General features: G+C 25.9%; 1 protein-coding gene across 1 annotated transcript; it reads right to left on the reverse strand.

Annotated features, from left to right (window-relative positions):
• Positions 1-4,106: 4,106 nt before the first annotated feature.
• LOC113866129 (cytochrome P450 CYP72A219-like) lies at positions 4,107-13,625 on the reverse strand. The gene is made up of 5 exons (XM_027501018.1): positions 13,346-13,625; positions 12,966-13,183; positions 11,540-11,790; positions 7,364-7,751; positions 4,107-4,532 (listed from the first exon to the last, which is right to left on the reverse strand). Exons 1-5 carry the CDS (start codon positions 13,623-13,625, stop codon positions 4,107-4,109), a joined length of 1,563 nt encoding a protein of 520 aa, XP_027356819.1.
• Between the last annotated feature and the right edge of the window lie 385 nt (positions 13,626-14,010).

A 14,010-nucleotide genomic window follows, 5' to 3' on the forward strand; every position in this document is an offset into this window, starting at 1 on the left:
AATTTCCAAAACACCAAATAAAAGAAAATTTATGTGTGAAGAAAATTTATATTTTTGTATTAAGTGGAAACAAATATAAGGAAATATTCATATATTAAGGGACATTCTTCTAAAATTTACATTACAAATTTGTTGTATTAAGTTAAACAAATATAAGAAAATATTCATATATTAGAGGAGATTCTGCCAAAATTTATGTTAAAAATTTGTATAAATTAAAATAAAAGGTTGATATAACATTGTTGCTTTTTTGACTGCAGGAGCAACTCCATGCCCTTAATGAAGAACTGTCGAAGTAAAATGAGAAAATGTAGAAGACCAAGGAAAGTGCATATAAGAAGAAGTGAGCAAAGAAAATGGAGAAAAAAAGAAAAGAAAAGAATGTGGCATTAAGGATGAAGAGGGAGGTACAACAACATATGTAGATGCAATAGATGCATTCATGAGTTCATAAGAGCAAGTAGCTTCGCACCTCTTACTCCTTCTCTACTAGCTCCAACACCATCAATCTTTAGTTCCATGCATAATTCCTTCTCCGACTCTTCCTCTACTAATGATGATGTTTTTTTGGAAGATGATCACACCGATTATTTGTGATGTACAATATTTTATTTTTGACATTATTTATTTATATGTTTACTTCTTTATTTGTAATAACATTTTAATTTTATATTTTATAAATAATTTCTGATTTTAAATATATAATTTTGTAGTTTTCATTATGTTTATAAATTATGATAATTAGGAACAATAAGAAATAATTATGTTTATAAAAAAAATGAAAAGAAATTTTGAAAGTTCACAAACGGATCCGTCTGTAATTTATAGACAGATTTTTTTGTCTGTAACTACAGACAAATTTTTTTGTTTCTAACTTACAGACATATTTGAATCCGTCTGTAATGCTAAAATCTGTCTATAATAATTAAAAAATTTGTCTGTAAATCCATATATTTTTATAGGTTTTCTAGTAGTGGTGGCACCTTGAATGACCAAACGACATTGTTCTGATTGAAGCCCTTTGTCTCAAAGAAGAACCTTAAGTGCATGTAGAATCTCGCCCAAATTCTTGTTCATAGTTGTGTTTAGCGGTAAAATATTTAGAGATTAAAGTTTGTTATAGTGGAAAAAGGGCTAACAGATGGAAAATTAGGTAAAAAAAATTTCTTAACTCACTGTGAGTCATTTTGTATTTTGGAGACTATGAACCCTAAGTGTTCAATGTTTTGGGGATGAAAAATCCTAGCTGTACAGGTAGGATAAAGTTGAAGTTTGGGCTTATATTTATGGTATAGAATCATGCTTGTGATTTAGTTATCGAAAGTTGGATTAGTGGGGTATGGTAGGCAAATCTTGTGTTTGTATCTATAGAATTATATAATAAATAAAGAAAGTGTCTGTAGAATTTATCAGAACTTAAAATATTTCTTTCTCATAAGTATTTGTGATGCAATTCTGAATGGCAAATTTGCATCCAATGATCATGGAAACGTCCTTATAGGGTTGGTTAGTTGGATTAGATGAATATGGAGCTCACCTATATTACAATTGTCTGAGTGGAAACTATTTTGACTATTAGGCTTTTGCAATTAGCTCTCGCTCACAAGTTGCAAAGACATATTTGGAATGCAAGTTTGAGAACTTCACAAGCTTCTCCTGAGAATATCTGATTAAAGATACACTTATTGCAACTACGGAGTCTGTGCAAGGTGAAAAGCTCAGTAGTAGTTCTGTATGCACTATTGCTGCAGTTGGAGTTGGTGAGCCATTCCATATTTTGGATCAAGAAACTATTTAGCAGTTGATTGATACTTTTGAGATTGTAAGGGAGGAAGAAGAGCCTTCAATTGAATCTCAGCCAGCAACTAAGCAGGGTACTACCACATATCAAGGTAGTGCTGAAAGGGCTTCAATCAGAAAAATGCTAGTTGGTCATTTAAGGTGCTGTGTTATCTTCCTAAAACGACATCATTTCTGCTAACTAAGATTCTGACGTGACACTTAACATAACAACTTAGCTTTCTGTTATTGTTTCTTAACGGAGTTTGAGCTCAGGAATTAAAATGAATGACGAAGAAAGAAATTAGGAACTAACGTGACATTTTAAATGTCTTATATATTAAAACACTGGACTCAAACTCTTTTAAAGACTAAAATGAGGGTTTAGTCAATATACAACACTTTACTTTTAAAAGTTATTTTAAATGATAATATGATTAAAATATATTCATCTTTTATATTAAATAATTTTTAATTAATAATTAATCATACTTAACTTAGCTTATAGTTTTGAATTTAAATCTTAATAAATACAATTATTTTAAATAGTTGAAACAAGATCTTACTAGTCTATAGTCATCTATAATGGTGCAATAATTAATTTAAAATTTGAATTCATTTTTTTAAAAATTAATTCTTAATTTATAAAATTTAAGCTTACTTAATATAATAAAATAAAAATAATATTGTATTTTAATCTTTGAAATTATTAACATTGTTCAATTTATTTTCTAAAATTATTAAAAAATATTCATTTTAATCTAAAATAAAATTATTAACTCTGTTATTTTCAGTCATTAAAATTATAAAATTAATCATTTTAAGTTTTAAAATTATAAATATATGCCTATTTAGTCTTTAAAATTATGAAAGAAAAAACTTTAGCCTATCACATTATGAGAAATCAATAATTTTAATTTTTAAAATCACAAATATAATTTAATACAATATTTAAAATAATACGAATTATTCAATTTTTTTTCTATTTAAAAAAATCCCTAAACAAACGGAATTCTATACAAATATTTTAAGAGGCTAAATTTTCAAAGCATCCAATCTCAAAAAGGCTATAATATAGAAAAAGTCCTATCAAAATATGTAAAGAACAAATAATCTTTTAAGCTTATTTTGGTCAACTTATTACATTTTGATTAACTTCTCTATAAAAATAATTAAATTTAATAAAGACTAAATCATAGATTTAAAGAAAAGTAAAAGAGACAATTTTATTAAAAAAAATTATAAAAATATTTTAAAATAACTAGAATTAAGCAATCAAATAGAATGAATTATACTGAAAATTATATAAATTTTTATTTTTATTTTCAATTAAAAAAATTAACATTTTCGTCCCTAATAATAATGAGTAAATAAGTGGACACATTATTATTATTATTATTATTATTATTATTATTATTATTATTATTATTATTATTATTATTTCACATGATCACTTTAGACAAACTTGGTTAGATTTTGAAAAAAAAAATAAAGAATGAAATCAATCTTTTTAATAAATAAAATTAAAGTGTCTATAAAATATAGAATTTATAAATAGATTTAACTAAAAAATTATTTAAAATTTCACTTTTTAAATTATTTTACTGTTTATATCCAAATAAAATAACATCAAAATGTAACACGAGTTCCGCGAGCGAAAAGTTTGGAATCTTCTCACGAGCTTTACAGGGTTTGCTAATCATTTGGTATGACGAACAAATCAAATTTGTTCTTCACCTGAAATCAGATTTTGTTAGGCATTAGACAAAGTCCTACTTCTTACTTACTAAGTGCACCTCTTCAAGATATATTTGTCAGACATTACATGTGAAGAAACACTCTTACACAATCAAGAAAAAGAATGTTTGTTTGTTAAGATTCGTGTGTTTTGTGGAAGAACGAGATGCAAATCTATTAAAGAATTATAAAAATAAAATAAAATAATAGTAATATAATTTTACTACAAAGAAAGTATAAAAATAAAGAAAAAAACTCTTCTTAATTTAAAAAATAATAAACAAATTAAAATATGTGTTAAAAGGTGCCTCTAGACTTTGTGAAGCACCTGAGTCAATGTTTTTCATTCTTTTGTGAAGCTGAGTTAGAAGGAGAGTATACCTTTAACTCCTCAATCCCGAGATGTTTACCTTAAAAAAATATTTGTAGTTTAACGTTAGGAAAGAACCTTCACGACAATGAATTGGAATAAACATATAACAATGGCAGAACTATTCGGAGAATTATTATATAATATTATAGAAGAAGTTTTATCTGCGTTGGTTTCCAAATGCATTCAAATTATGTAACCTTTTCTAAAAAACCTTGAACTACAACTTATGTAAAATGATAGGTGTGCCAAACTGAGGTTGAACAGTTATCACTGTTATTGGAGCATGAATATATGATGGAGAAAGCTCAAAGAAGAAGTTTTGTAGGATTAAGCACAAAGCCATTTTGGCTTCAAGCAAAGCAAAGTTTTGGCCAATGCATATTCGTGGACCCCATCCAAATGGTAGAAATGAAACTTGACCATTTGTTGCCTTTAAGACCCCTTCAGAGAATCTTTCTGGTTTGAACTCTTTAACGTCATTGCCCCACAGATCACAATCATGGTGTACCAATATGGTTGGAACAATAGCAAGTGCTCCGGTAGGTAGAGTTAAATTTCCAACCTTAGTTTCCTTTTGGACAACTCTGGTAATGGCAGTAACTGGTGGGTATAGCCTTAGAACCTCGCACAAAATCATTGTTACCTATGATAATGTCACGTGAAACTATAATTAATTCACCTAATTGACACTTTGAAAAAGCAAGAGAACTAATATTTTGTCCACTCATTTTAGAAAAGCATTCTTATAGTTTATCACAAGAGCATTAAATTCTCAGATATACTCATTTGAATAATAAATTCAACAATGTTTTTTTGTAGGAGGTGCAATAGGGTAAACTTGATTTACATGAATTGAAATGGTGAAAATACATAAAGATAGAAAGGCTTATTATTATAAATCAAGCAACCATATGCTATTATTTCAACTTTTAATTTTTGGAGTGGTTGTCAAATACTAAATTAAGCATCTCAATTTTAAAAAGGTTTCAAGTTTACTTTGTTAAAAGAGATATTGAATACATAATCAATTTAAATATAAGACAGTGTTATCAAAAGGTGAGATTTGCGAGTTTAAATGTAAGACCATGTTCTCAAAAGATGAAATTTGTGAGAAATCCTTTTTAGGTGAAATCATGTGGTTTTAAGAAACCTATCATATATTAAAGTTGGAAATAGGTTAGTTCATTTATTAAAGCAAGTGATCTAGCTCACATTAATTGACTTTAGGGAAGACCCTTTTATTAAATAGATCTTCTCAAAATCTTTTTAAAGTTATTTAACTAATTAAAAAGACTTGACTTTATGTCACTTAAAAAACCCTTTAACCCACGTAGCAACCTACTTAATAATAATAATACTTTGAGTATAATAATAATAGTAATAATAATAATAATAATAGTTATTATTATTATTATTATTATTATTATTATTATTATTATTATTATTATTATTATTATTATTAGTATAATACTTTGAGATTATATATTTGTTAGTTTATTTAAGGATTTAAGTTTATTGACAAATATATAACTTTAGGCCTATTAATCTATTTAAAGTGATTTTCTAACTTATTTAATTTCTACTAAATTGGTTCTAACACTTTTTAAAAATTTAGACTTTAAAAAAAAAAAAATCTAAATAAGATAAACAGATCAAGTTCGGTTTTTAAATTTGAGAAACTAGTCAAGTTCAAGTCTAATAAAGTCTAACCTAACGTAACTAAACCTGTTTCTAACTCTACTTAAACGTACAAAACGTACATGTAGTTTTCTTTTAATTTTTTTTCCAAGAGTTTACCACTCTCACATAACTTAAAGCAACCCTCTTAGTTATGATGTTGCGTTTTAAATCTTTTTTCAAAATGGTTAGCGTTGAAAAATCATAATTCAGCAAGGTAGCTCTAAAATTAAATATTTTATGGTGTTAGAAATCTTGGAATATATACCTACTATGTTATTATAAAGTCATAGATTTTTATGAACTTTTAGCTATTTATACTTTCAGGTGAAAGCTGATTTGTTCAAGAAGTTAACTTAATATCCTTGAGTTCATTTGTCCTATTTATCAACTTTTGAATTGAAAGATAGCCTATATTATGCTGTTTAGTCAATGAAAAGAATAATTTAACCCTCATTATAGAAAATTAAAATAAATTTCCATTCAAATCAGTGAAATTTAGCTTTATTGACATTATATGGAGCAGTAATTTTTTTTTTATTAAATTTATGTGCCCTTCTTGATGTAAAGAAAATGACTAAAAAAATAAAAATTAAGAGCATATTTGTTTCCATTTAAAAACTAAAAATACATGTATTTTTAGTTTTAAAAAGAGAAATCTCTTTTAAAAATTGGAAACAAACATACCCTAAGTTTATTATAATTGTAAAACGAAGTTATAAATACAAAAAATAAATTATGACTTTGTTTATATAATGTATCATTGATTTTAGGGTAAATTACTCCAATTTATTTCTATTTAGTATCTTTTACACAACTTTTTCTATTTGTAAAATCTATAAGAAAAATCCCACTAACTAATAAATATGCTACACTCAAACTCCCAACCATCAGATTTTGTAAGTACCCTTTTGCAGATTGTGACTGATTAGATAAAATTTTCAATATGTCTTAAACATTAATACACAATGTCTTTTATATTATAAATGAATTACAAATAAATTTGCTTATTTTAGTAAAAAAATTAAATTATTCAAGTCAAATCATAAGAAATTTAAAGTTAAATTAGAATAACACAGAAGATAAATTACAGTTTCATATTTTTTAGATTACACGCTTTTAAAATGGTCGCAACAAAAATTTTTAATAAAAATTTAATCACATGAATAATTGATGTGATAGAATAAAATTAATTTTAAAATAAGTTTTAAATATTAAATAATAAAAATAAAAGAACATGCTATTGATTTAATTATTAATAATTCATGTGATTGACTTTTTATTAAATTTTTTATTACAATGATACATAGTTAAAATGTATTTAAATGTCTATTCTCTTAGATTAATTATGGTAGTGTTATCTTTAAAATTGTATTCTTTATGAATTTAATAAATTCACATTTTTACTGTCATAGAGGCCAGGCTGTAACCGTAATGGATTTTAAAATAGATAAGATGCGTGTAATGCTTAAAAAAAAGAAGAAGTTTTGTGTGATGTAAAATTTAAAATGTAATTTTTCCAATTTTATACAAAATAAGAGTTTTAAATATATATATATATATATATATATATATATATATATATAAATGTACTTTATAAATACATAAAAGTTTTGTACAAAAGTGTGAAACAGAAGTGTAATTATTAAAGTAATTTGCTCTCAATAATCTATAGTCATACTCTAGAATAATAAATGGTCGAGTTATACGTAATTTAAGAAGAAATTTTCTCGTTTTAATTATAAAAAATAGTATTTTAAAATAATTTAAAAGAATAAAATGGTAATTAATACTTACAACTTTTAGACGATTTAATCCATCGTAGTCTGGTTCTTTTGTACCAAAAATCTCGATGACCTCTTCTCTTGCTAGTGTTTGCCAATTGGGAAACCTACTTAATAACACCATTGTCCAATTAAGTAGAACCGACGTTGTTTCTTGTCCGGCAAAGTAAAATAGCTTACACTCGTTAATTACATCATCGGTGTTCATTCCAACATTCTTGTTTTGTCCATTATCTTCTATCTCCTTTTGATTGGATTCCAATAGTAATCCCAACAAGTTATCATTTGCAGCTTTGCATGTCTTCATTGCAGCCTCCTGTTTTTGGACAATTCCTCTAAGCACATTTCGAATTTCATACTCTATCTCCTTCATCCTCTTGTTCAATTTTGTTGGTACAAATCTTAAAATATAAAAGGAAAGTGGGCCTTAGCTTGAAAGGTCTTCTAATTGAGCTTTTTATTATTTCTCTTTCTTCATTATTTATATGTAGTGGATACTTCTATAAATTATAAACAAATTATGTTGTTACATTACAGAAAAAATCTTATGATAATCTCCTTGCCGGCAAGCATAGGGTGTTAAATAAAAAATGATTTGATAATAGATAATATATTTTAATCAACAAAAATCCACGGGTGTTTTCAAAGCTTTTATATTTATTGGCTAATCTAACCTATTCCATTGTAACGTGCTGAAATGGGTTTACAATGGATTAATCTATTGGTCCACTGAACCAATATAGGAGAACAATCTTCTTATAACAGTGCAAGTTTAAAAAATTTTATACTAAATTTAAGCCTTTTATTTAACTTAAATCTAACAGTCAATAAAGTAAAATTATAACCCATTAGATTTAAGTTGAATGAAAGATTCAGATTAAACGTAAGAATTTTTAAACTTAAACCGATATAAGAAGATCATGCCTCTTTTATATATATATATATATATATATATATATATATATATATAATTATTAGTTATTATTATTTTAAGTTAATAAAATTTTTACTCTTGAATTATTTTTAGGTGGACCAGCTCACTGTTTATTACTCAACTTCTCATTTATTTTATTTTTTAAATCTTTGGAATAAGAATTCGCTAGTTCATCACTAGACAGACTATACTAACTAATATTATTTTGTCTAGTTGAAAAAATGAGTTAAACAATGCTAACTCCTTTTTTGGGATTTAGATTCCCTCTAGTTGTGACGGAGAATTGGATATCCAATTTTATTTTTGATTAAGCGAAAATGGACTCGCTTAAAAAAAATGCAGAAAATGATTACAAAATTTTACACAAAATTAGATTAAGTGAAAATTTTTAACTTAAATGAACTTTACATATTTGCTTTAGCGAATTTTTTGCATTTGGAGAGATAGAGGTTGGGTGTGGAAGGAAGAGAGGACAGAGGATGAATGAAGAAAAAGAGTGCAAGTGGTGGAGGGAGAGAAGGTGAAGAGTTGGCTGTGAAGGAAAGAATGAAAGATAGATATAGAGTGGAGTGAGAGTGGGAAGAGGAAGAGAGGAGTTGGGCATGAGGTGGAGGGAAAAAAGAGTTGGGAGAAGGAGAGAGGAGTTAAATATGAGAGAAGGAAGAATGTTGAATATAGAGATTAAACATGGTTGAATATGGAGGTTGAGGAAGGAGTGTCAGGTATAAAGATAAAGAGAAGAGAAGACTAAGAGAGAAGACGCAAAATTCGCTTAAGTCAAAATAATTCGCTTAAGCAAATTTACAAAATTCGATTAAATAAAAAAAATTCGCTTAAGCTAATTTTACGTAAATTTTTTTATCATTTTCTGTATTTTTGCTTAAGCGAGTTTATTTTTGCTTAAACGAAAATGAAACTAGATGTCCAGCTCTTGTCACAACTAGAAGGAGTCTGAATCCCCTTTTTTGATGGTCTTCATGTATGTTACAGTTTTTTTTCATCGTTTTATCCAAATCATAATTAAAAAGCTCTCATTCTGGAAGTTTTTTTTTTAATTATTGGTGAATTGTTAATTATTAATTTGAGCTTATATTAGTTGATTTAATTTTATTTATTTTTTATTTTTTATTAGAAACAGAAAAAAATTAAATAGTATTTTAAGAGTAACAATATTTAAGACCCATTTGACAAACATAATAAAAAAAATGATAGGATATGACTGTATGAGAGATGGATAAAAGAATTATAAACCTCTGTGTTATCCTACGTTTGATATATGTTAAAATAGTAAAGTAGATAATAGTATATGTCCTGATTAATGTTTAAAATAAACAAAAAAAGAAAACAAGATATAAATTATATTTACATGATAAAGTTACTCTTTTAATTAAAAATTAATATGCATTTTTAAAATAATTTTTAATTTAACATTTAACTTTTCAATAAAAATATATATTAAAAATTTATTAAAATTAAAAATATCTTTGTGCTTAAATAATATAAAATTTTTGATGAATAATTATAAAGTTTTCTTATTTTTTTAAAATTAAAGTTTGTTTTTGAAATAAACTATCATTAAAACAAAAAATAATTATTAAAGATTAAAATATATTTTATAAAATGAGTAAAGTATTTTCTACAAAAAAATATTTTATGAAAAATATATTTTAAATTTTATTTTGTTAAAGATAATATTTTATTTATTGAAATTATATTTTTGAATAATTAATTTTCCTATAAAATAATAATGAAGTATGAAGTAAGAGTACTAAGAAAAAAATTATCAATAATTTATAATGAATCACTCTCGTCAAAATAATAATTTAAAATATTAAGATAATATATGATAGCCTAACAAGATTAGTTATCATAAGTAAATGTTCAATAAACATAAAAAAATAAGATTAGATAGGATAATTTATCATATTTTGTTCTTTTACCTTGATTATTAAATGAAGTCAACACACTTATGTGTAATTCAAAATTTAAAAGTTTAAATCAAATAATATATCTTATCTTTCATTGGAGATTTTTTTTTAATCTTATTTCATTATCTCTCATTGAAGATATCTCATATTTTATTTTGTTATCTATATCTTATTTAGCGGTCTTATTTTTATCTCACATGGATTACCCCAAAGCCATTCTTCAAGCTCTTCATCACACTTATTTCTTATCAATTTTTTTTATTTGCTTTATCTTCCTCTGTTGTGAAAGTATTGTAGTTTTGAAATTATTAAGCACTCATAGGATCAATCTCTTAGTCCTTGAGTCAAAATGTCTAGGTATAAGGATTTTTCTTTTAGGTTCTCTTTTAAATAAGATTATGAATTGTTTTTAATATTTGTTTTGATTTTATGTTTTCATTAATACAAGTAACTAAATTCACAGCCAAAGAATATATTCATGGTATTTGTCACATTACTTTTATTTCATTATTAAGAATTGAACACTTTTAATAGTTTTTAATTAATTAGATAACAAACAATTATCATTATCTACTTAGTGGATTCATGAGATCAATTAAACTTAGAATTTTAGAAGATCAATTGAAATTTTAGATTTTTAATTACTTATTTAATTAATAAATATATTGATTCTTCATATTTTATTTACATTAATTGTTTTGCATGATTATTAAAGATATTAATAGAGAAAAATAATGTTATTATTGCATTATCATAACAGTAAAATCTTAATGAGTGATTAACCGTTAGATCATAAATTAATCCATGAAAAGATATAAAGCAAAAAATAAAAAAAAGCTCATAAGTGAATCTAAATCCCTTAATCTTTTTATAATTAGTTAATTTTTTGAGTACTCTTTAAATTTGTCTCTCTTCTCTGCTTTTCATTCATTTACTATTTATTTTGATTCTCTTTATTATAATTTGAAATATAATAAACTTATTGATTAATTTGACAATAATCATAAATTTGATTTATTACTTATTTGAATAGTATCTATGGAATCATGATATTATAAAAATTTAAATACTCATCTTTACTACTTTTAGCAAATATAATTATAAAGAAGTAAAACTCATGATAACAATAATATAATTAGAAGAAACATATTTTTTTCAATTAACAATTACTTAACCCTAATTTTTAAGACTGAATTTAAGTAAGAGTATTAAGTATTTTATTAAAAAATAATTATTGTATTGACATATACAAATATAATAAATATTTTTTTAATAAAATTTTATTTAATTCAATTTGAAGTTGACAACATTATATAATCAAACATACCTCCACCCTGGAACATAAACAGAAAGAAGGACCTTGGCAGTAAGTTCAGCTTGTTCTTTTTGAAGTTGAAATACTTTTCTCCCCTCTTCATAGCTACTTCCGAAAGCCGTACGAGAAATCATATCACCAGATAAGCTATTGACAAAAGGCCAAACATCTACCGTACATGATCCTGTTCCTTTTTCAGATATTAACATCTTCCATTCGTTTATCATCTCGCTGCAACTTTGATACATTGCAGGTAACACAAGCTGCAACAAATTTGACACGTGAAAAAAGAGAGAGATCACGATTGAAAAACTAATGCTTCTTCGCAGAGAACGTGAAATTGTTAAGGTATTGAAATGTGAAACTCTTTAGCTTTTAGTTTGGAGAGAGAGAGAGAGATGGAACCAAGGAAGTTGGATCCCTCAAATGACATTTAGTTGGAGAAGCACATTTCTTATTTGTAACTATGATGTGTCTGTCTATAGAACAAATTATCCCAACAAATCTTTTGTAAAGTGCATAAATAATGCTGCTTTCACTTTTAATTTAATTTCAAATAGAGTGTGATCTTAACTCCATTAATTTTTTTAAATTATATATTTTATCAAAATATCAAATTCGTCCTTAAAAAATAACTTTTAATTTGTCCTTTAAAAGAAAAAAATTAAAATTAATTTTTAAATATACAATTTGTTATTTATTTTAGTCCTTTTGATAGAATTCATTAATTTACTCTCACAAAGATGGTAATGTAACAAGTACAATATAGCATAATAATGTCTTTAACTATGTCAATTAAGAATGTTACAACACAAGTTATGAAAAATAATATGTAATTTTTTACCTCATAATATTACGTTTCATCAGGAATTAAATGAAAATGAAGTATTTTTAATTTATTTTGTAATATTTTTAAATAACTAAGAAGCATATTAGTATACTATATTTTATTTATCATGTCACTTCACTATCTCTATGAAGTTAATTAATAAAATTTAACAGAATAACTAAAATAAAAATGATAAATGACTCTTTAAGAGAAATGATAATTTTTCCAAGTTATATTGACTTGTGCTCAAAATAAGATTTTCAAGTTTGTTAAAAGTATGTTTGAGCTACATTTAGTTGAAAAAAATATAAAAATAAATGACTTTGTTTAATATTCTAAGTATATATATGATTAAAATCTTTATAACATGACTTTCGTAAGGTTTAAGACATATCTTCCTGTAACCGCTGTCATATTACAGCGAAGAAATAAGAATCCTACTTGGAAAGCTCAGAATGCACAATACAACACACATTCGATGAGAGAACCATTTCATATAGACCCCAAACTGAGTTGAGTATCGGATATTCTAGTCTTGCCCAATCCAATATTTCTGATAATCGTATAAGTTGAAGTTAGAAAATGACATAAAATATGATGAGAAAAAACCTTGAGCTTGGCGAGATTAAATGCAGGGTTGATAATCTTTCTGTGTTTTGACCATTTTTCACCCTCAAGGTCTACAAGTCCTGTTATCAAGAACTTGGCAAGTGGATTGTAGGTCGGCTTTGGAAAGTCATGTATCCTATTCAGAACTTCTTTTATTGCTTCAGGATCCATAATGTTCACTGTAGGCTTGGGGCCATACCATGAAAACGAATTCTTACCTGCGAAAACAGTTATATAAACTGGTGATTATTTTTCACCAAGACGAAAGAGTAATGATATAAACATATATAATAATTATGCTCAATGAAAAGGTAAATAACAAGCAATAGTCAAACATGAGGAGCATTAGAGATGTATAATGAAGATCATCAGAAGCATACCATAAATTTTAAGGAGTTGATGTAGAAAAGGAGTGAGACGAGGTACAACATCATCGTTGATGTTTATGGGTTTAGATTTTGCTGTCTTTAACATGGTTGTCATTGGTTTGATGTCTCCAAAGAAAAGTGTGTATGAGTTTCCCTTTAGGCCTTGTTCTCTGAGGAATCTCTCTGCCCTTTTCGGCTCCAGCCACAACCAATTCAGTGCTTTCGTTAGCAGTATGATAACAAATGCCACACAAATTCCAACACCCATCATCGTTGCTGCATCAACTTCCATTTCCAAAGTGCCTATGATTGGTTAAAATGGAAGTCCAATATAAATCAACCTGTTTTCTGGTCAAACAATAATATATAGAGAAGCGTCCTCAACGACAATGCAAGAAGCATGGAGCATATTCATAAATGGACAAGAAGAATCTCCAACTCAGCTGACGACGCCACCAATGATGAGCATTATAATCAGAGACACACACCTCATCTTGAAATTTAAATATTACAATTTTTATATCATGTCAATCAATATAAGAATTGTACTACAATTTTAATATAATAAGTACGTGTTAATATATATTTTTTACGTTCTCTTGTACTAAAATAATTTTAATTAAGTTCTTGATCTTTAAAAGAATGTAAAAATTATAACTTTTTTTATTTGATTTCCT

This window comes from Abrus precatorius, unplaced genomic scaffold (assembly GCF_003935025.1).
Source record: "Abrus precatorius isolate BTA unplaced genomic scaffold, Abrus_2018 Scaffold4, whole genome shotgun sequence".
NCBI classification, from domain to species: Eukaryota; Viridiplantae; Streptophyta; class Magnoliopsida; order Fabales; family Fabaceae; genus Abrus; species Abrus precatorius.

What these genes read in the sequence shown, in the direction of transcription:
- LOC113866129 (XM_027501018.1), bottom strand. Translation starts at nt 13,625, where the DNA reads ATGGAAGTTGATGCAGCAACGATGATGGGTGTTGGAATTTGTGTGGCA. An exon ending in TCAACTCCTTAAAATTTATG is followed by an intron (nt 13,184 to 13,345) that starts GTATGCTTCTGA and finishes CTGTTTTCGCAG; the next exon opens with GTAAGAATTCGTTTTCATGG. An exon ending in GATTAAATCGTCTAAAAGTT is followed by an intron (nt 4,533 to 7,363) that starts GTAAGTATTAAT and finishes ACATTATCATAG; the next exon opens with GTAACAATGATTTTGTGCGA.